This window comes from Dermacentor andersoni, chromosome 6 (assembly GCF_023375885.2).
Source record: "Dermacentor andersoni chromosome 6, qqDerAnde1_hic_scaffold, whole genome shotgun sequence".
NCBI lineage: Eukaryota > Metazoa > Arthropoda > Arachnida > Ixodida > Ixodidae > Dermacentor > Dermacentor andersoni.
This window is the reverse complement of record NC_092819.1, coordinates 78,492,773-78,516,275: the sequence shown is the minus strand read 5'-3', so window position 1 is coordinate 78,516,275 and position 23,503 is coordinate 78,492,773. Positions and strand designations below refer to the sequence as shown.

Here is a 23,503-nt window from a genome sequence, read left to right as displayed (position 1 = left end):
AAATATTGAAGACATATAAAAACAGTTTATGGTATACCTGAAGTTGGTGTATGCTTCAGAAATTTTGTGCTAACTGGCAACTGTCGTGCGCACTGTACCGAAACGTACGTTTTCAACACCATACGGCGAAACGGCCCGAACGGCGCTTTGTCACAAAGTGACCTTTTTAAAAGAAACACTTCTTGCTCCTACAATTCATATTTAGTCCCGCACTGGCGACACTCTGAATGTTTGGGAGCCAATGGGTGTACAGGCCTTTACAACGACTCCTTCTTTCTTACAGGACGAGCTTGGACTGGAATAGCCTTTCCACATCTGTCGCACTCATCACCGAGACAAACAACTTTATGACCACTGTATAGAATGTCCTTTGTTAATATTCTAACTGCATTTTGTTTTTCTTTTTTTGCCCCACTTCTTTCTGTAACGCCTTCGGGCCTTGCCAGTAAGTAAAATAAATAAATGAGATAACAAATCGAATTGATTGCTGTAGTATAAGTTTATCGGAAAAGCTGCGGATGGAGCATCTTCAAATCTGCGGCGTCCGCAGAAAAAGCTACAAGCACGAAACCGCGCGGCGGGTGTTTAGGCGTGGTCCCTGAGACCGAACGAATTGAACGACGTCCGATGCAAGCCGGGACGGGGGCCAGTCAGGGACCATCGTCTCCCACGTTGCTCACGTTGTTTATGCGAGATGCTACTGGAGCACTGCAAAGAGAAGCGAGCACTTCCTGACGTTACTGCACGAAGCACTACAGAGGCAACGACGAAAGAAACGTTAGAAGCCGTACTGGGCTGCGACAAGGTGCCCCGCATGGATAGCAATTAAGACTTCAAATTGGTCAGCAGTAGGCAAAAGAAGGGAAGCTACAAGGCTGGAGCCGTGCCGACTAGAGTGCATGTCTTTGCCAGGGCAACAACTGTTTCCTAAGCAATATTGTGCTAAACTATCTCATTCAGTTATGCTAAACTATCTTAACCTTTTTTTCATCTGCCATCACATTTTCAGCGATTACAGCGTTAATTTGGTTTCGGTTATTGTTATCTGTGTTGTTGCAACTGCATTGCGTACGATGTTTTCTTTTGCCCCGTAAGGCGTTTGCGACGCGTCAAGTTATTTATCTACTTTTTAGCTCAAGATTACCAATTAGGATGCACAGCGGTAAATCAAATTGATTTGACTGATTGACTGATTACTCGACAACATTTGGAGACAGTTTTGTTTCGATGGCCACAGGGTGACATTACATTGCTTGAGCTGCCCTGGTGTCTTAAGCAGATTACATAGCTTCTTCTGCACCAGTGAAAAGGAGCCTAGACGAGTGCGAAAGAGGTGAGGGCTTTCTACCCTTGGATACACAGAGGAAGCTGCACACACTCCGATAGTCAAGTATCTATTGTTAAAACGAAGGCAAGCCCCGTTTCGCAGCCATGTCTCCAGGCTGAAGCTTCCCTCAGTCGCACACTGTTGATCAAGTGTCCACGTTCGTGTGACACCTTCGTCTGAGCAATACTCAATCTCACACAGACTTCTAGTTCATTATGAAAACATGGAAGACAACGCATTTTTCTGATACTGCGTTGTCGCACGCGAGTCCTTGATGGCAACTTAACGATATTGTCGCTGAAAAACGCTATGGGCACTCCGCTACGAGCTGCAGATGAATACGCCACGGTCAGGGTAAGAGAGCAAACCAATCGAGTGTCGTATACTTGCCTGATCAGAAGCATTTCTACAGCGTTTTGTTTCACATCTGGGCAAAGCTGCGACAGTTGAATTCAACTCGAACGGGCCATGGAAAGTTAAGCAATAGCGCTCCCAATGTGTTCACATTAAGTCTGCGAGTGTGACACCTTTATAAGACAGGATTAATTGTGCGTTCAGCCAGTGCGTGTTTGTTAGCAACGCATGTGCACTGCACTTAACTCTCATTCTCGGAGATAATACTGCCGTCATATTTCGAGCAGGCAGGTTTGATTAAAAGTAAAGTTAACATTCATGAAAGAGGTAAACTGCCCCTCTTCGTACTCGATTAAGATGCCACTCGCAAGGTGCTACCAGAGGTTGTATATTGACTGCGATCTGCTCTGTTATTCACGCCATTCTATTTTAATGCCAAGATCAATTGCTGTAAACGTGGATGCCGCTGTTGGGATGCCGCGCTGCATCATATTAAAGCAGAGTTACCAAAACGAAGATGCGCCAGCTGTGGCCATGGCTCCACAGGGCAGGAACACATGCCGCCACAGGCTGCACAGCGATGGCTTCACTGAGCGCTCTATACGAGTAGGTAGGCCTTGCTAATGTGCGAACGAGATGTAATTCGAAGGATTACGCTCGTTTCTCGTTATGTTTAGAAAATTAGTTATTCAACGCCAACTGGCCACGACAAGTTCGACGATAGCACTCCCATATCGATTCAGTCTGCAAGCGCGACACCTTTTCATAAATGAGCGTGCTAGTCAGTAATGCTAAGCCTACTAAAAGTTAGTCTTTTGTGCAGCGTCGAAGAGATGCAAGCAGAAACGAAGAAAAAAGAAATCTATCAGCTTCTCACAGGAATGTGATCAGACATTTAGTCAAAAAACAAACAAACAATCAAGTTATGACTTTTCATTAGAGCTGCGAAGGACCGGCGAAAGCTTCCATATGTGCACTCGAAATTTTTTTTTTAATTATGCCTCTATCTAACAGCTGCGCGCAGACATCGTGCGGCGGTTTCTAGTACAGTCGCGATCAATTTGAAGGTGATCACTCGAGCGGCGGCCAAAACTAGGAGCAGCGCCACGTTACGTCATCACCGTCGGTCGAGAGGGAAACATCAGATAGCTCCCCTCTCTCTCTTTTGGCGTTCCCTGAAAAGCTGTCACTCCCGTCACCGTTCACGGCATAACCTGCGAATTCATTTCGATTGCATTATGAGCTTTTGCACACAGGCGTCATTGTTAGCCAAGATATGCATGAGGAAGTGACGTACACAGATCATTGCCATGAAAGGAAAACAAACACAAAAATGTGGCGAGTTGGTCTTGGGGGGGATGGCTGCAGCCTGGAAGAGCATAATAGGGGAAGAAGGCAACGCAGTTTTTATCTTCGCAGTTGCGAAATAGGCCGCTATGCTGCTTGGACGGCCCGCCAGTCGATGCTCGCGCGATCCCCTTCAAATTGATCGCGACTGTACATATCGGTTGACTTCCCTAACAGCTACGCATCGGTGTAACATCAGATTGCATCACCTTGTTTGCCCCTTTTTTACAATCCTTCACTCACGCTTTAACTGCACGCTGATGCCATTATCCTGTTACTTGACACTCTGGCGGGCCAATGATCGCATGAACTTTGTTACCGCGAACTGAGGTTATGATCACGGAAACGGGGAGGTTTAGTGCGATCGCCGCGCTTTGTTAAAACGCGATATGTTAAAAGACAGAACACTTAAAGAAAGATTAGTTAACGACAACACGATGGCAGCCATCATGAAGACTGTGGTATGATGACCACAGCGCGACGTCGACAATGATGGAAACGACGACACAACGACAACACGATGACGACACTCCGTCGAGTAATTAGTACTTAACATAGTGATTAGAAAGCATTCTCAAAACCATGTAGGGCTCTATAAACGTTTGGATTGTGGCTCCTGTTTCCCAGTCAGGGCTAAGAGAATAAGAGTGCCAAACTGCTCGAATGTTGGTGCTGCGTTATGCCAGAGCGCTAGCCTAGGGCTCTGGCGAATTTCGTAGTACTTTCTGGAGACCACGCGTGCAGGAGTGATTACACTGGAACCTCCGCCGAGGCACATATAGACCGTTTCATCGGGCGAGGAGGATAGGGCGCGCGGAGAGCCTTTCCTCCTCTCTCGCTTGGGCGATCCGGCGCGGCGTTGCTTGAAAGTATTGCTGTCGCATGCTGCGGAACGATTTCGAGATGTTTTAGATGGTACTTTGTGAAATTTACGCCACATCCGTTCATATAAGGTCGTCAGGGAAGCCTTTCGGTGCATCGGTAACTACAGTAGGGGGAAATATCTCTTGGGGGCGCAAAATGTGACGCGTTTTATCAGCCGCGGTGTACGCACATTATCAGTCGCGGTGTGTGTATGTGTTGTGAACTATTTTGCTTATATCGGTTTAATTCAACACAGAAAACCGGTATCTCTGTATTAACAGCATGAAATGGTAAATCTGCTCAATATCTGATCGCTTGGCGTAGGGAGTAAAACATAAAGCACAAGAGCGCATGCTCGTGCACGGCCAACCTAAGGCAACCACGAAACATCTGAGCGGCAGGCGCTATCAAATATTTGTAATGCACCGGCATCGTTCTCGCGAATTTCAAGTCTAGTAGGCTTCAAATTACCATATGTCTACGCTAGCCTTCCTGCATGAGGCCGATGGCGCTGCTCAACACAGCGATCACTGCGGTTGGTGAACCAGCACGGTAAATATGTAAGCTGTGCGCTTCGGCATTGCCTTTTTGGCCTGCATACAGCCATAATATATGAGAGATCGCATAAAAGGAATGCGATGCCTATTTTTGAGGACAAAATTTCCGTAATACGTGTGAATGCATTGTAGAGAACGGAACGAACACAACCGAAAAAAAAAAATTCGGTTATCATCCTCTTTCTCGAAAAAGCAAGAGAAAACGGGCTAACGCCGCAATAGGGCCTCGCACAGTCACGCCGCACAACGTTTATAAATATATAATCGCTGATGCCGTATGCTTGGACCATGCGGTATATAGAACAAAGATATATGTAATCCAGCACTATGCCACTACTTAGGACGCTCGCGCAGTTCGTAAACAGTCCCTTTGCTGGACAAGCGTAATTCAGACTGTAAGGTATGTTGCTATTACTTGCCAAAACTATTTTATTCAGGGGCGGAAACTTTATCCATCGAACCGAGTAGTCACGCAATGTAACCTGCAGCGAACAGTTTGAACGCTTGTCAAAGTATAACATCCCCGCTCCTATCGTAGCAGAACGGTACCCACGCTCACGGTGTTAGGATCGTCGCGTATGTTTCATGGCTCCTAAACGGCAGCTTAGAAACAGAGGATAGTACTGCAATAAGGTCACATTAGTGATTGGAACATTCAGATATACACAATTGATCTCGGAGGCTGATTGTAGACTCGAATATGCGCGCACACATCACGCTGGGTGTTCCGTCCACCTCAACGCCAGCAGAAATTCCGGCCATGACACCTTAAACCACTCCAGCACGTCTCACAGAACCGTTTACCACGTAGAAGACGCACGTCATACTAAACAGACCACACGACCGCGAAAACAAACGCCAGAACCTACCGCGGAGTGTATACCTGCCATGCAAAACACCGCTTTCACCCAAGCCAGTATGGCGCTGCTCATAGGCGGCGCCACTGCATTCCCAATATGGCGGCGCCTACGAAAAAACGGTCTATAAAAGCCGACGCGCTTGACCCACAGATCAGATTTTCGACGATCGCCTACTCTGCTCGCTGCTATCGTTGTGCTTGAGTGAATTACTTGTTTTGCTGGGCACAAGTTCGCCCAATGCAGAGTTAAATTTGTAACTCACAGTTTCGACACCGTGTCGTTATTCACTGTCACTACCACGTGACAATATAAATAATAAGGCAAAGCCAGTTCTTCCTGAACAATGAGCGATGCAACCGGTGCAAGTGCTCTCGTCTGCTGCAGAGGCTCAGCACCGCCGCCGAGGGGACGCTGTCGTTCAGGACCAAATTACTTGCCACAATGTATCGCGAATTCAAAAACCCTAAACAGCTGCGCTCAAAATTCGCATTAGGTGATGTGTTAATCGTCGGTATGTCTGTGTGTGTGCGTGGCGTGACATCTGCGGTGACGTGATGGTGTCTACAACGGCGCGTTTTTTTTTTTTTTTAGCGTACGTGTGTGTGCGTTAACACATGCGGTCCTGTGAATCAGCAAGTAAAATGCGGACGAGCGTTGCATCTTGTCATATGGAAACGTCTCGTTGCGTGCGTACTCGAATAGCGTCGTGGCATAGGCGCGCGCGTAAGCGGTCCGCCGTCTCGTCTCGGGCACGGTGAGCACCAGGCCACTGCTGAGCAGCGTCAGCACAGCGAACAGCACGAGCGGCACGAACGACCCGTCGTCGCCACCCTGCAACGACGGCGAATCACGCGGGACAGTCAACGGGATGACGAAATGAGGCTCGTCCACGTGACGCGCAGTAGTAGTATACCACCGGAGGACATTTCAGCAATTACATGTGCCAGGTGGGATAACCCCGCCAAAAGCCTATACTCACCAGCAACATGATGTATGGTGAACTGAGCGCGCCGAGCACGTTGGATGCCTCGCCCCAGCAGTAGGCGAATGTTAGCACGAGCTGCGGAAACAGCTCCACGTTCATCACGGACAGCACGGAGTGCCCTATGGCTTGCGCAAACAAACCGAGAACAACCAGGACCGTGTACTCAAGGTCTTCCTCTGCACAGTTAAACGAGCTTCAGGCTATCCACTCAAGCAGATGCTCAATATTTGGCATTCTTATCGTTGCTATAGTTCTTATGACTCCACATTGGGCTGTTGCAAAAGGGGCACGAGGAAAAAAAAGAGAATGAAAGGAAACATTGTGCGCGTCCTACGCACCATGAGAATATACTTAATTGAAGCTTTCTATGCTGTTTACTAATGTTTAATTTTTTCGGCGTTTAGTCCAATAACGAGAGGGATGATTTGATGTTAAATGTTACCTTGCATGCACCACTGCTCTTTGTCTGCGAAGTGCACAGGACACACAGTGAGACGTGTTTACTTCAGGCGTTGTTGCGCGCCATTGTTCATAACTTCCGAGAAGGTTAGCATTGTCACTGCCTCACACGGCACCTCTCATCGTGGCAGCATAGTTACTCTAATTGAAGTATAGGACTGTACGTATCAAGTTAGCAATCTGATTATATAAGGCGCGCCGTAGTGGCGGACTACGGCTTAATTTAGCCCCCTGAAGTTCTTTGACGGACGCCTAAATCGAAGTACACGAGAGTATTACAGCGAAGCTGTATACCTCTACGGTCCAAGTCCAAAATCAAGGAAGGGGCTGACAGATGGAATAGCACACTGTAGTATAAAGTTTGTAAACAGGGATCAGGTGCCTCAGAAAAGCTGGCCAACGTTTCGATAGGAGTACCTATCTTCGTCAAAGACGGCCTCGTCATCCTCAGCATGTTAGTGTCAAAGGGTTAGTGCAGTGACGTCACGTACGGGTGTTGTTGGTGGCGGTTGGTTAAAAGGTAGAGACTTCAGAGGTAATGAGCGCTGTCGCCTGACGTCTGTGAGCTTCGTTCCCAAGACGACGGGGGACAAGAGCGGGAGAGTGGGAAGGCGAGGAGAAAAGAAAAGAAAGAAAAGGAAAAAGAAAACGGGGTACACCAATAGGAAAAGAAGGAGAAAGAACAAGAAAAAAAAGGCGGCATGGGAGGGCGTTGGGGAAGCGAGAGGTTAGGGAGCATTCAGGGGTGTCGTTGGCGGAATGTTTTCGTGGCATTAGAAGAGCCGGTCAGGCGGTCAGTGCGCGAGTAACACAAACGAAAAAAAAAATACATGAGTTGAAAGAGTGACTTGAGAAGCATAGGAGGGTTACTACTTACAGATACATGGTACAAGCATAGCTACACCTTTTGCACCAATATGGCGATTCTAGAAACAGATTTCCTATCGCGCTGCACTGACAAGCCCCACACATACCTACGATACATAGACGACATATTCATAATATGGGGACATGGTGAACACAGTCTAGATAAATATGCAGCATTTCTAAACTATTTTCATCCAACAATGAAATTCACATCAGAATCCTCAACTGAGCGCATACATTTTCTGGACACAACAATATTCATTAACAATGCGGCGCTAAAGACAGCGCTGTATAGAAAACCTTTGGACAAACAACAGTAGCTAGAATATACGAGCCACCATCCCGGAAATGGCAAACAAGGCATCTTTAAAGGCCAAGCCACACGACTACGTCGCATTTGCGTTGAAAACCAAGACTACATAGATAGACTCGATCACCTCCAAGAAACCCTATCAAACAGGAACCACCAAGCAGTGACCTTCAAATAGCCTACACCGCTTTGAAGGACAGTGCACAAAAATGTATCTTTCTGATCACGTAGAAACAAAAATCTGGAAACGACTTGTCTTAAAAAGAGATTAACAAACCCTAGGCCCCCACTTTGCACTGTCCTGAACAAATTAGTGCGACTGGAACACCCCAAATGAAGATGGCAAACTGTCGGTGTATTCTTTGTATGCTCGCTCTTGATGCGCCCAATGCTTGTAACAAATACAAAATTTTGGCCACTAAGGACATATTACACACTGTTGCTCGTTTGAAAATTGATAGGTCTCTCCCACCCAGCTTTGCCGTTTTCACCTTAATTTCTTCGACCTTTCCTTGCCCATAATCTTTAGTGTCCTGGTGATGTTGTAGAGGTACCCCAAGGTACTTGGTGGGCACATTCGTCTTTTGCACTTTTGCAAAAAGTGGAGGTGTGTCCTCCCATTGTCCATTCCATAGCCTAATCGACGTGCCCCAATTAATTACGCTCCCTGTCATTTTACAATACTTTGACACATCATTAACAGCATTGCTTAAACTTTGCTTGTCGACACAAAAGACAGCGACGTCATCCGCGTGTGCTAGCAATTTTACTTCACTGTAACCCACCATAAAACCCCCGACTTGGCTCTCTTTTATTATCTTTAGACAGAATGGCTCGAGATAGGGCAAAGAGTATAGACGTTAAACCACATCGCTGTCTCACGGAAGACCTGTCTGCAATGCTGGAAATTAGTGTTCTATTAACGATGACTTTTGTAGAAACGTCTGCATAGCACATTCTGATCCCTTCTGTTAAGATTGTTCCCACATTCACGTGCTCCAAAATATTGAAACGAATTGTGTGTGTCACTCTATGGAACGGTTTTTCTAGGTCCAATTGTAACATGGCCACCCTGCCAGAAAAGTCGTCACAATGCTCAAGTACTGTTCTTGCTACGTGTATCTTTGTAGTTATTGACCTCCCCTTAATGCCGCATGTTTGATGTGGCCCTATCAATCGTGTTATTATACTGTGTAGCCTTCTGCCCAAAACTTTAGTGTATATCTTATAGTCTGAATTTGTTAAGCTGATTGGACGGTAGGCTCGCACGGATAGGAGTGTGAGGAATCGGTAGTTTTGGGTATCGGGACAATATGACTCTCGCGAAACGACGGTGGCAGTACCAGATTTTCATAGGCTTCTGTGATAACGTAATAAAGAGCTGCATCTATATCAGTTTTGAAAGCTTTATAGAATGATCCACTCAGTCCATCAGGTCCTGGCGTTTTGCCAGGGCTCAGGTCATCTATAGCCTGCTCTATTTCCTTGATGCTTATTGGCATTTCTAATCTATTTCGCAGTTCATCATCTAGACTTGGCAAAAGGTGTAAGAATTCATTTTCGAACTCCTGTTCGCGTTGCGTTTTATGTCCTAAAAGTTCGCTGTAATATTCTACAAAGGCACGTTGGATGGTTTTCTTATCACGTACTATTTCATCTCGGTATGTTATCGCACTTATCTTTTCTCGTGTGGCATAACTTTTTTCATCCGAAAACGAGCGCTTTGTAGGTTGTTCTCCGCACCATAGATGTTCTGCGCGTGCGCGAATAATTGCGCCCCGATATTTTTCCGTATCGACAAGTTCCAACTGTGCTTTCGTTCGCTCTATTTCTTTAGCGAAACATCCAGGTCGGATGCTTTCCATGCTTAAATAAAAGTTGAGCTCACTTTGTAATTCTATTTCTTTTCTTTTTTCTTGGTGGTGTAAAACGCTGGACCTTTCTATGGCTATTTGTTTCTTGCTTAAAACACTCCCACCTTTCCGTGCAGTCACTGTGATCACCCGATAACAGCTCTTGAATGCTATCTTGAATTTTTGAAATAAATATCTCGTCCTACAGCAATTTTTCATTGAATTTCCAAAGACCCCAGTTGAAACTTGATGGTTTCTTTGGACCAAGCGAAAAACGGACCAAACTGTGGTCGCTAAAATAAACATGTTTGACTTCATAATCACTGCACAATGACAACGCTTCCCCAGAAACATAGACACGATCCAGTCTGGCGTAGCTGTCCCCTTGAAAATGAGTGAACCGAGGTGTATCATTATTGGCTAAAACGTCGCCTATATCCTCTAAATTATGTTCTTCAACGAGTGCTGCCAAGAGAAGCGCACTGCCTTTGAGACCAGACAGATTACGGGCCCTGTCTTCCACTTTGAAGACACAGTTGAAGTCTCCCATCATGACCATGGTTCTCTCACATTTCAAGTGACATTCCACGCTTTCAAAAAACGCCCTGCACTCGGCTGTTCTATTTGGTGCGTAAACACAGATAACGCGGAACTTCAGATTGCAAAACATAAGATCGCACATTATAATACGCCCGGTATCATCACTCAGTGCATTTTCAACATTTATAACAATATTATTGCGAAGAAAGAGCACACAGCCCCCTGCTCTACCAACAGCATTAGAAACGCACACATAATATCTAGACATGAACGTTTGGACTAGGCGTTCGGTCCCTTCCTCAGTTTCAATCTTTGTCTCTTGTACAGCAATAATGTCCAGATTATTTTCGATGAACAGGAGATTAAGCTGGTGCTGCTTCTTCTTTGCCTTTGTCTTCTTCTTTCGGTTACGGAGGATCACTCACATTAACATGGCGAGTCTGCGTTCAGCCTGGACTGTTGACTGGCCTTCCATCGGCAGCTCAGAAGTAGCAGCATTTTGCACACACCCCCTTCCCGACCCCCCCCCCCCCCCCCACCGAAACGGCCAAAAACACGCGAACGTACGACCTGTTAAGTCCGCTGTGTCGCCGCCGCCCTTCTGTCCGGTGGTATGGTTCGCGTTGGTCTAAATATTGGCCTCCGGCCAGTTGCTGTCTTCACAGGTGGTTCGTTCGCACTTTGAGTGCTCGCCTTCTGCTCTTCGCTGGCACTTTCTTCGTGCGTTCTTTTGGCCGCTGCCGCTGCTTTGCTGGTTTCCGTAGTGTCCATTACGTTTGAATCGTCCTCACTTGTTTCTTGCTTGGTTTCTTGCTTGTACTTGCGTCATTACTTGTTTCGGCGTCCTTGGCAGATGTAGGCTCGTCAGATGCCGATATGCCTTCACTCGCAGCCTGCTTTACATCTCGTTTCGCAGTCGTTGCCACTGGGTCTTTCTTCGAAAGTGGCGACAGTGACGATCCCGACGCACAGGCAATTTCCTCTGCGTCGACTTCATCCATGAGGTGCTCGTTGACTTCCTCACTTCTCGGTGGCCCCGCCACGTTAGCATACGTGCGAACGCACTGACTTTCTTCGTGGTGACACTGACTTTCGCCTGATGTGCCCCGTAAGGTTGCACCGAAGACACAGTGGAGCAGGACCTGGCACGACCAGTAGCGCCATTATGCCTGCTACTCGCAGCTGATGTCGTCGATCATCAACTGTCATGCCAGGCTTCCGCTTGAGGGACACCGTACGCATAGACGACCCCGTTTCCGTGATGCCTGGTACTCGCAATTGTTCTTTCTGGACGTCGGAGACGTTCTCGTACGGAGCAAACGCCGTGTGTACGTCTTCGTCGTGCACATTGTGCAGCAACCAGTGAAGTTTAATCCGGACATCCCGGTTATGTGGATACACAAGCAAACAACGTCGTTCCTTGATTTGAATTTCCGTATACTTCAGCATCTTCTTTGTCACCTCACCAATCTCGAACGCCACCAAGGCGACCACCTCAGGGAGCAATTCAAGATGAGCCAGCGTGTCGTGAAAATCTTCGACACTGAGTGGTCTCGCTTTCACGTCGCCGTGAAGAACAACTGTGTTTAGAACACACGCACCTGTAGGCAGTGGCGGCAAAACATGGTAATCCTGTTCAACGGACGCAGGCATCCTGTTTCCGCGGCTCGGCATAGCCGCAAACACTACCCCTAGTGAGCGCGACATTCGACGTCCGTACGGAATGGTAGCCAGAAGTAGAATCCGCTCGGCCATCCTGAAGGGACACGACGAGAGTGGAAAGCGGAAGCGAGTCAACCGTATTTTAGCGCTGCGTATTCACAAAAGAGGAAAAGGAAAGAAATGAAGTGCTGTCTACTCTTTTCTTTTTACATCAGACGACAATGAAGAAAAAAAAAAGACCCTTTGTCAGAAGTGGGATTCGAACCCACGCCCGGAAGACCGGACTGCGACCTGAACGCAGCGCCTTGGACCGCTCGGCCATCCTGACGGGCCACGACGAAAACGGAAAGCGGAAGCGAGTCAACAGTACTTTAGCGCTGCGTATTCACAAAAGAGTAAAAGGAAAGAAATGAAGTGCTGTCTACTCTTCTTTTTTACATCAGACGACAATGAATAAAAAAGAACCTTTGTCAGAAGTGGGCTTCGAACCCATGCCCGGAAGGCCGGACTGCGACCTGAACGCAGCGCCTTGGGCCACTCGGCCATCCTGACTTTTATTTTTATTTATTGCCAGTCTTCGCCACAGTATACGACAAAAGTAAACAAAATATATAGTGCGCCAGAAGGCACAAGTGGCCTAACTGCCACTGAGGCCGGGAGTTATCTTTAAAATTCCATGAGCTCTATCAAAGGCTCCAGCCTTGACAGCCACTCAGGAACATATGTTTGCGCTTTCAAGGTCTCCAGGAATCTGTGTACGCCTTCGCGAAAATACATGCGTATTGGTCGCGCGTCCGGATCACAAAAATAGCCAGCCATTCGGGAGCGCCATATACTGTGGAGGCCCATCAGCTTGATCTGGTCAAAAGGGACGCCATCCTGATTATCGATTGGCAGGTACCTGATCCCGTGAGAGTCTAGCGGTAATTCTTTTTTAATGGTTCTTTGGAGCACGTCCCAGAAAAATACGCCTTGCCAGCAATGAAGAAAAACGTGGTCTATTGTATCAAGCTGCTTGCATATAAGGCAGTGGGAACCCCACGGTAGAAATAAACCCCTTTTCTCGAGAAAGGACTTAACAGTTAAAGTTCCAGAGTGTAACTTGAAAAAGAAAGATTTGGCTCCCGGCGACACCTGCATTTTTTTTAACTCTCTTTAAAACATTGCCACCTGGGCCTCCAGAGTGTATGGTCCTGTACAAGGGCACTGGAAACAGCGCGTCACAAACATCCCTGTACAATATTTTCCTTTTAACGCTACTCAAATACTGCATCGAAAAACGTACGCTTAGAAATTTGACACTTTGAACAATTTCTCCAAAGAAACCACAAACACTTCTTGAAATACATTGCGTTGTAACAACATGCTCAGGCAAAACTTCCCCGAGTCTTTGTTGACACACGGTGCGCAGGAATGGGTCTCTAACATCACGGAAAAACAAAAACCTGTTTACAATCTGTCGCACAAACAAATGTCCCAGTCCTAAACCGCCGGCCTTCCCCTGCCGAAACAAGTTCGTGCGGCTGCACCTCTGCCATGTGGACTCCCAAACAAAGACAGCAAATACGCAGTGCAGCTTTTGCACGTTTACTGGGGAGCAATGTAGCACTTGCATTGCATACCACAACTTACTAATAAAAAAAAAGATTGCACGCCGTAGCTCTTGCGAAGACAGATAGATGAGCGCTTGTCCATCTGTCCGCTTTTTCTCGCGTCTCTTGCAGCTGCGCTCGCCAGTACGGATCAGTCTCTATAAAATTGCAGCGGCACCCCCAAGTACTTCGGAGGCGTTGTCACCCAAGCCACGTTGGCAAAGTGTCTGCGGTTGAAGGCCATTCTACGTGCCGAAATCCCAGGCACTTATCCCAATTCACCCGACTTCCGATTACCTCACTGAAGCACTGCACTCTTTCAACTGTTTTACTAACACTTTCCTTGTCCCTGCAAAGAACTGCAACATCGTCTGCATACGCAAGCAATTTCACTTCGGTTGCTTGTAGTCTAAATCCATGAATTTCATTGCTTTGTATTATGTTCAGACAAAGTGCTTCAATATATATATCAAACAACAGAGGGCTGAGGGGGCAACCTTGGCGCACCGAACGTCGTACGTTTATGGGAGCCCCCAGCAACTTATTAACAAGTAGCCTCGTAGTGCAGTTACGGTACGCCAAGCTCACTCCCTACCGGATAACCGAACCTATATTGATGTAGTCCAGGATGCAAAACAAAATACAATGTGTCACACAATCAAAGACCTTTTCCAATTCTAATTGTAGTAGTATGACACGTGCATATGTGGCGTCACAGCATTCAAGTACACACCTCACCTTGTGAATGTTGTAAACGATGGAACGGCCTTTGATCCCCCACGTTTGATGAGGGCCAACTATTTCGCCTATAACACTCTGTAATCTGCTGGCAAGAACCTTCATGTAGATTTTGTAGTCTACATTTGTCAAAGCGATAGGTCTGTATGACGATACCTGCTTAAGTTTATCTGCTTTGTCGGTTTTCGGAATAAGTACAGTATGTGACGTTCCAAACGACACAGGTAAAACATTTATTTCATATGCCTCATTGCATACCATAGTCAGCAATGAAGCTAGTTGTTGCTTGATAGTTTTGTAGAACGCTGCACTCAAGCCATCAGGCCCAGGCGATTTACCAGGGTTTAAATTAACTATTGCACGCTCTACTTATTGCTCGCTAATGGCCGTTTCCAGTCTTGCTTTTCGTTCCTCGTCTAGCCGTGGTATCGCCCGCAGATACGATTCCTTAAACCGGTCCAGTTCGGCATAACGCAAATCGAATAATGACTGGTAATACTCAAAGAAAGCTTGTCCGATTTCTCTATTATCTGTTGCTGTGCGACCCGCCCATTGTACCTCAGTGACATGGTTCCTTCTTGCATGCACTTTTTCCATCCCTAGCGCCCGTTTTGTGGGCGTCTCCGCCACGGCTAGATGTTCAGCTCTCGCGCGCACAAGCGCTCCACGATAGCGTTCTTCATTAATTTCTAGTTTTTGTTTTATTTTCCTAACGTCGTCCATATATAATCCCGGTGCCTTGCACTCCAGAGCTAATAATTTTTCTAGCATAGACTTTAACTGCGTTTCATTTAGTTTTTCTTGGTACCGTATGCAGCTCGCCCTTTCAATTCCTTTTATTTTGATCTGCTGCTTACACAGTTCCCATTCCTGGCCCAATTCATGTATTCCCCCTCCAGTGACTTTACTAATTTCTTCCTCCGCTCCCTTAGCTAATTCTTTATCATTGAGCAGTTTGTTGTTTAACTTCCAAAGATCCCACTGAAAACAGCTGCTTCGCTTTTTTGCACCAATGAAACATTGAACCAAGCAGTGATCCAAGAAGGGCGCGGGCACTACGTCATAGCCATGACACTTTGGGACCAAACATGCAGACACGTAAATCCTGTCGAGTCGGGCGGGGCTGGTACCTTGGAAATGAGTGTACTTAACTGGACACCTGCTCACCGGGCATTCTCCCACGTCCTCTAAAGCAAATTCATCAATTAATCGAATAAGAACGGCAGTACTACTATCCCTGAAAGTACGCGCACTAGTTTTGTCATCGGCGCTCAGAACACAATTGAAGTCACCACACAGAATGAGCTGCCTTTCCGTGTTCAGGTGTTGCTTAATAAATTAAAAAAAGACAGTCCTCTCGCCAACTGCGGTGGGTGCATATATACAGACAGCGCGCCATTCAATAGCACAAAAAACGAAATCACAGACAACTCCTCGTCCTGAAGGAAGTGAAACATGCGACTGAATAACTAGACCAGGCAGTTTTTTGACAAACATGACACACCCGGCAGAAGTACCAACTGCGTGATTGACAACGGCGTAAAACCTAGGCGTGAAACGCTGCACCATGCTCTCAGTCTCTTCTTCCCCTTCGACCTTTGTTTCTTGTAGAGCAAGCATACCGATATCTTGGTCAGTTAGAAGGCGCAGCACATGACTCTGCTTTTTCTTTGTGGCTAAGCCTCGTACATTTAGACTGGCAACTTTAAGCGTGAGTACGAAAGCCATTTTGCTGCGGTGATAAGAGGCCGAGAGCATGGTGCTTACCTTTCGCGTCCAGCACGTCGCTAGACGCTTTTGTTGGTGCCGGGGTCACCTGTTTGGCCAGGTAGGCCTAGCTGCAAGGCCTGCTTTTCGGCGACTCTCGTTTCCGAGCTTACATTTGGCTTTGTTTTGAAGAGTGGTCGTCTCCCTTGTGTCGTTTTCGTCGGTGGCTCCTCGCTGCTAGCGGCCGCCGCCTGGTCCTTTTCGTTGCCGCGTTCGGTGTGCGTGCGTTTCGCTGTGCCGGTGACACTCAACGCTCGGCCGCCGCTCTTGTCGAGGGGCTCCTGGCTGTTCCCTGGTTCAGACACGTCCAGCTCTGGTGCTCCCTCGGCACCAGTCGCCCTCCCGTCTTCTTTTCCTTCACAGCGTATCGTTGCCGTTTCTTTGCTTTCTTTGGTTATCGTTTCTTTTCCTTCTTCCTCAGTCACCGAAGACTTTGCAGTCACTGCAGGCTTCTCGCATTCCCCGGCTCCTTTTGCAGCTGCTTCCGCTTCGTCGACGTCCAGGATGTGGTCCGCCTAATCTACCGCCGACGCAGTTCCTGTAGCAACTGCGTACGTCCGTACGCACTCCTCCTCACCGTGGCCGAAACGTCTACATTTCGAACACCTTGGTATCTTGCATTCTCGGCGCACGTGGCCCGTGCCGCGGCAGCGCAAGCACTGCATCGGCCGTCCAGGCACGACTACGAGGGCCAGCTCTCCTGCAACTCTTATCTGATGCGGCAGGTCCTCGATCTTCATACCAGGCTTCATCTTTAGGAGCACGGTTCTCGTGGTTGAACCCTTTTCGTGGACGCCTTGAACACGCCAGCGCTCACGGGTCACTTCAGTGACCTTCCCAAACGCCGCAAGCGCCATTCGAATGTCGTCGTTGGCCACGCCATGAAGCATCCAGTGGAGTCTAAGCTTCACCTGTTGGCCCTCTGGGCCCAGGACAAGGCAACAAGGCACCGCCGCCCCTTGACGTTCAGCTCCTTGAAGGCGAGAAGCCGCTTCGTTGCTTCCGTGCTGCCTAAAGTCACCGCCCAGACGGTGTTGATTTGGTACGCCCCCAAAGCCACCACGTCAGGGAGCGTACCGGCCTTGGTCAGCGCGTCTTGGAAATCTTCGACTCTAAACGGTCGCACTCGTGGGAAACCGCGCAAAAAAAACGTGTTCAAAACAACACGTCCGGTGGGCAAAGTTGGCAAAATAATCTGATACTCGCTATCTTGAACTTCTTCAGGCATGTTTCCGCGGCCGCCGAAGGCCGCAATCGCAGCTACGCTGGAGCTCATGATTCGCCGTCCGTCACGCTCGGTGGCCGGAAGTAGAATCCGGCCATCCTCACGGGACGCGACGAAAACGGAAAGTGGAAGCGAGTCAACAGTACTTTAGCGCTGCGTATTCACAACAGATGAAAAGGAAAGAAATTGAAATGCTGTCTACTCTTTTCTTTCTACATCAGACGACAATGAATCAAAAAGGAACCTTTGACAGAAGTGGGATTCGAACCCACGCCCGGAAGACCGGACTGCGACCTGAACGCAGCGCCTTGGACCGCTCGGCCATCCTGACGGGACACGACGAGAACGGAAAGCGGAAGCGAGTCAACAGTACTTTCGCGCTGCGTATTCACAAAAGAGGAAAAGGAAAGAAATGAAGTTCTGCCTACCCTTTTCTTTTTACATCAGACGACAATGAAGCAAAAAAGAACTTTGTCAGAAGTGGGATTCGAACCCACGCTGGGAAGACCGGACTGCGACCTGAACGCAGCGCCTGGGAACGCTCGGTCATCTTTTTTTTTTCTTTATTACCGTTTTCATGGTACATACAAAATATACACACTTTACAAATGGTAAAAGTGCCACGAGTCTTTGGTGTGCACGGGGCTTTAAAAACGCCCAAGTTTAGCAAGCTCGTTCAATAATCTAATCCATTCTGGTTTTTCATTTTGAGCATCGTAGGCTTCTTTTATGTAACAGACACTTTCAATAACATATTCACGAGTACTTTGAGCATGTACATCCGCATGTTTAACGGCCATGCGCGTGCGCCACAGGTTGTGCAACCCTAATAACATAAACATGTCGTAAGGCACTCCTCCTTCGTTTCCCGTTGGGAGAAAACGGATGTCATAGGGTGTTATCGGCAAGTCTTTCTCTATAGTTCGCTGCAGGACATCCCAGTGAAACAAGGCGTCCCAGCAGTCTATGAATATGTGTTCAATTGTTTCTTGCTCATGGCATAGTAAACAGTCTAGAGACCAGGGAATAAAAATACCTCTTTCCTGAAGCCACGGTTTTACTGGTTGTGTATTGGAATGTAGTTGAAAAAAGAAAGACTTTGCCGATGACCTGACAGGCATACCTTTTACCCTTTTCAGCATATTTCTTTCAGTACCTAAACTGAACATCGATCTGTACAGCGGTACTGGCAGTACTACATCAATTAAATCTTTATACAGACGTTTTTTTAGGAACTTGACTGAGGTATTCCATTGAGAAGCGTACCTTCAGAAACCGAAATGCCCATATCACTTCTTTCAGAAATTCGCTCATAGGGCCATTGTTGACTACACAACTAGATATAATGAATACAGGAAGAGCCGTACCTAGTCTCAGTTATGAGACTAGGTATGAAGTGCTGTCTACTCTTTTCTTTTTACATCAGACGACAATGAAGAAAAAAAAGAACCTATGTCAGAAGTGGGATTCGAACCCACGCCCGGAAGACCGGACTGCGACCTGAACGCAACGCCTTGGACCGCACGGCCATCCTGACGGGACACGACGGAAACGGAAAGCGGAAGCGAGTCGACCGTACTTTAGCGCTGCGTATTTACAACAGAGGAAAAGGAAAGAAATGAAGTGCTGTCTACTCTTTTCTTTTGACATCAGACGACAATGAAGAAAAAAAAAACTTGTGTCAGAAGTGGGATTCGAACCCACGCCCGGAAGACCGGACTGCGACCTGAACGCAGCGCCTTAGACCGCTCGGCCATCCTGACTTTTTTTTTTTTATTATTTATTGCCGGTCTTCGACATTGTACAGAGCACATAATACAGAACAAAATTACAATGCACAATTAACAAATACAAAATATTTTGAAAGAACATACATGCCATCAGTCCTATAAGGACTGGCGTTGTCTAATTAAAATTCTTTCAGTGCTGTCAGAGGTTCCATCCTCGACAGCCATTCGGGTACACATTCTTGTATTTTCTTTATTTCAATGAAACGAGACATGCTTTCGCGGAAATACGTACGCGCAGGCCTAGCGTCCGGGTCGCAGTAGTACCCAGACATCCTTGCACGCCATAAACTATGAAGGCCCTTGAGCATTATTAGGTCGAAGGGAACCCCGTCGTCATTCGTTACCGCTAAGTACCTGATGCCATGCGGATTTAACGGTAACTCCTTCTTCATTGTTCTTTGTAGGACATCCCAGAAGAACACCCCGGCCCAGCAATGCAAAAAGACATGGTCTATTGTTTCTGGTTGCTTGCAAATCAAGCAGTGCGAGCCCCAGGGTACAAGAAAGCCACGTTCTTCCATGAATGTCTTCACTGAGAGTGTTCCTGTGTGTAATTTAAAAAAGAATGTCTTTACCCCAGTAGGCACCTCCATATTTTTCACTCGCTTAAGGACATCCAGTCCTGATCTTCCACTGTATAGCGCTCTGTACAATGGCACTGGAAATACAATATCGCAAATATCTTTATACAATGTTTTCCTTTTAACGTTACATAAATACTCAAAAGAAAAACGCACAGAAAGAAAGCGCACACTATCTGCAACTTCTTTCAGATAGCCACGAAGCGTTCCGGGCATACTATCTGTACTAACAATAAGTGCCGGCAAAGCACCTCTCAACCTGAGTTGGCATACAGTGCGCAGAAACGGATCACGCACATCCCGAAAAAACAAAAACCTGTTCACAAGCTGGCGTACAAAAAGATGCGCCAAGCCCAGCCCCCCTTTCTTCACGTGCCGGAACAGATTGGTTCGGCTACTCCTTTCCCAGGTAGAGCCCCAGATAAAAACCGCGAACACTCTGTGCAACCTTTGCACGTTTACCCTTGAACAGTACAACGTTTGCATGACGTACCACAACTCCGTAATAAAAAACATGTTACACACAGTTGATTTTGCGAAAATCGACAGGTTGATGCCTTTCCACCTGTCTGCTTTTTCTCTTGTTTCTTTTGCTTGGTTCGTCCAGTATTCGTCGCTATTTTTGTAACTGCCCATGGGGACACCTAAGTACTTGGTCGGGGTTTTTATCCAGCTCACATTTGCAAAATGGTCCGGGGCCGAAGACCACTCTCCGTGCCACAAACCGAGGGACTTCCCCCAGTTCACTCTACTGCCCGTCACATCACAAAAATTTTTCACTACCCTTATTGTTTCCGTCACACTTTCTTTGCTTGTACAACACACCGCGATGTCATCTGCATATGCCAAGAGCTTGATTTGTGTGGCTGCCAAGCTATACCCGCGTATTTGCTCATTCTCAGTTATTGCCAAACACATAGTTTCTATGTAAATGTCAAACAAAAGAGGACTGAGAGGGCAGCCCTGACGCACAGAACGCATGACGTTAATGGGGGCCCCCAATGATTTATTCACAATTAAGCGTGTTGTGCAGTTCTGGTACGCCAACGCCACTCCCTCAGTGATGATGGAACCAACATTAACGTAATCCAAAATGGCAAACAAAATATCATGAGAGACACAATCAAACGCTTTCTCGAGGTCCAGCTGGAGCACCGCGACTCCACCCGAGGTGGCGTCACAGCACTCCAGCACGCACCGCATCGTGTGAATATTCGAAAAAATGGACCTTCCTTTGATACCACACGTTTGGTGATCTGCCACTATGTCATTTATGACGCATTGAAGTCTGGCAGCCAAAACCTTCATAAAAACCTTATAATCAACATTGGTTAAAGATATTGGCCTGTAAGATGTTACTAGCCTAAGTTTCTCCACTTGGTCACTCTTAGGGATGAGTATGGTATGAGCTTTTCCAAAAGAAGGCGGCAAAGTTTTGTTATCATACGCATCATTAAACAGCTCTGTTAGTAACGGTGACAGTTCTTTCTTAAAAGCTTTATATAAACACGTGCCCAGACCGTCCGGTCCAGGTGATTTGCCTTGGTTCAAATCATCAATCGCTTTTTCAACTTCACGTTCTGTTATTTTCCATTCCAATCGTTGTTTTGTATCGTCACTCACTCGCGGCATCCGAGATAGAAAGGCCCTTCTGAACTCGTCTATATTCACTTCTTGAAACGCAAAGAGTGACTGATAATACTCTAGAAACGCTCGGCCTATGCTCTTACTATCGTCGGCAACTGTGCCGTTCCATAAAATTCTGTCGACATGATTCCGTCGAGCTTGCGCTTTTTCGAGTCCCAGCGCCCGTTTAGTGGGCGTCTCTCCAGCTACTAATGCATTTGCTCTTGCTCGCACAATCGCACCTTGATACCGTTCCTTGTCAAGCTGCTCGATTTTTTCTTTAATGGCTCCTACATCTTGCTTATACGTCCCAGGCTCTTCGCACTCCAGTGCTATCAGCTGCTTAAGTGTCTTTCGTAAGCCCCTTTCTTTCATTTCCTTCTCAAATCGTAAGCAGCTCGATCTTTCTAAAGCTTTCATTTTTACGTTTTGTTTGAAGTATTCCCATTTCTCTGCTATTGTTTCACTGTTTTCTTCACTTACTTTCCTGACGGCCTCGCGTACTGCCTCTACAAATGGCTCGTCTTTTAGTAGTAAGGCATTCATTTTCCATAGTTCCCAATTAAAATCTTGTTTCTTCCTCTCCGTGCCTATATGACATTTCACAATGCAGTGATCTGAAAACGATACTGGTGCCACCGAATAACTATGGCACTTTGGAATTATGTCTTGCGATACATATATGCGGTCTAACCGCGCATGACTACTACCTTGGAATCGTGTGTACATGACTTCCCGCTCCCCCTCCAGGCACTCACAGACATCGTCCAGTTCATTATCATTAATTAGCTTAGTCAACACACTACTGCTTTTATCGCGAATACCAGCATTATTGACTCTATCCCGAGCCCTCAAAACACAATTGAAATCCCCCAACAAAACCATGCACTTATCATTGCTAATATACTGAAAAAGGTTCGCAAAAAATGAAGCGCGTTCTTCCACAGCATTCGGTGCATATATGCACATGACTCTGAATTCCAATTCACGAAAAACAAAATCACAAAAAACTATCCTTCCGGTTTGACATGAAAATACATTTTTAACAACAAGGCCAGGCAACTTCTTAACAAACAGGACACAACCGGCGGACGTCCCTACCGCATGGCTCACGACCGCATAATATCTAGTCATGAAACGCCGCACCATGCTCCCGGTCTCCTCCTCTCCGTCAACCTTTGTCTCCTGGACAGCTAGAACGTCTAGGTCTTGGTCAGCGGCCAACCGTAGGACTTGGCTTTGCCTACGCTTGGCCGCCAACCCTCTCACGTTTAGTGTGGCAATAGTGAGCGACGGATTAGGAGCCATTATGAACTAAAGTATGAGATAGACCCGGAGCATGGTGCTTACCTTTCACGACCAGCCCTCGGCTAGCCGCCTCCGGGACCACCCGTCTTCCCGGCGTTATTCTTTTGCTGTGCTTTGTCACCAGGCTTTCTCTCGGGCGGAACATTTGGCTTCGGCTTGAAGACCGACCGCCTCCCAAGAGGCGTCTTCGCTGGTGGCCCGTCACTTGTGCTGGATGCCGCGCTGTCCTTGTCTCCGCCCTCGTCACGGGGGCGCTTGGAGGTGGCACCGAGACTAGCCGCCCGGTCCCCGTCGTTTGCATCCTCGCCCTGTTGCATCGCTGACTCATTCTCCTCGCGTTCGCCTTCATTAGCACCTGCCTTCACAGGGTCTTCGTCCCTCTCGACACGTGCAGGCCCAGTCACCTGCTCAGCACCCTCGACTACCTTGGCTTGAGCGACCTCCGGTACCGTCGTGGCATTTGTCGTCAATGAAGGCACTTGCACACCGGCTCCCTTAGCAGCTTCTTCTGTCTCGACTGCGTCCATGACGTGCTCTGCAGCAACATCACTCGCTGCTGGTCCTGTCACGGCCGCGTAAGATTTAACGCAGTCAGCGTCGACGTGGCCGAACCGTCTGCATCTCGAACAGCGGGGGACTTTGCAATCACGGCGTACGTGTCCTGTCCCTTGGCAGCGCAGGCACTGCATGGGCCGCCCAGGTACGACCACCAATGCCAGCTCTCCGCCGACGCGGACCTGGTGAGGCAGGTCTTCCACTTTAATGCCGCTTCTCAGCTTCAGTAGCACGGTCCGGGTGGTCGAGGTTTTGTCTCCCATGCCTTGGACGCGCCAACGCTCCCTGCTCACCTCTTCTACCTTGCCGAAGGTTGTGAATGCCGCCCGGACGTCC

General features: G+C 47.5%; 1 protein-coding gene and 5 non-coding genes across 6 annotated transcripts in view; all 6 read right to left on the bottom strand.

Moving 5' to 3' along the window:
- Positions 1-306: 306 nt before the first annotated feature.
- Positions 307-23,503, bottom strand: part of LOC129382524 (solute carrier family 22 member 2-like) — a 43,038-nt gene continuing 19,841 nt past the window's right edge. The window contains exons 2-4 of the mRNA XM_055066642.1: positions 6,289-6,470; positions 6,004-6,140; positions 307-708 (exon numbers count right to left, since the gene is read on the bottom strand). Of these exons, the coding sequence (XP_054922617.1) occupies positions 651-708; positions 6,004-6,140; positions 6,289-6,470 (377 nt within the window). The 3' untranslated portion in view covers positions 307-650. The remainder of the gene's footprint in view (positions 709-6,003; positions 6,141-6,288; positions 6,471-23,503) is intronic.
- On the bottom strand, positions 12,230-12,313 carry TRNAL-CAG (transfer RNA leucine (anticodon CAG)). Its single transcript has one exon. It is a non-coding gene; the product is annotated as a tRNA-Leu (tRNA).
- On the bottom strand, positions 12,454-12,537 carry TRNAL-CAG (transfer RNA leucine (anticodon CAG)). The gene has a single exon. It is a non-coding gene; the product is annotated as a tRNA-Leu (tRNA).
- Positions 17,555-17,638, bottom strand: TRNAL-CAG (transfer RNA leucine (anticodon CAG)). The gene has a single exon. It is a non-coding gene; the product is annotated as a tRNA-Leu (tRNA).
- TRNAL-CAG (transfer RNA leucine (anticodon CAG)) lies at positions 18,761-18,844 on the bottom strand. Its single transcript has one exon. It is a non-coding gene; the product is annotated as a tRNA-Leu (tRNA).
- TRNAL-CAG (transfer RNA leucine (anticodon CAG)) lies at positions 18,987-19,070 on the bottom strand. Its single transcript has one exon. It is a non-coding gene; the product is annotated as a tRNA-Leu (tRNA).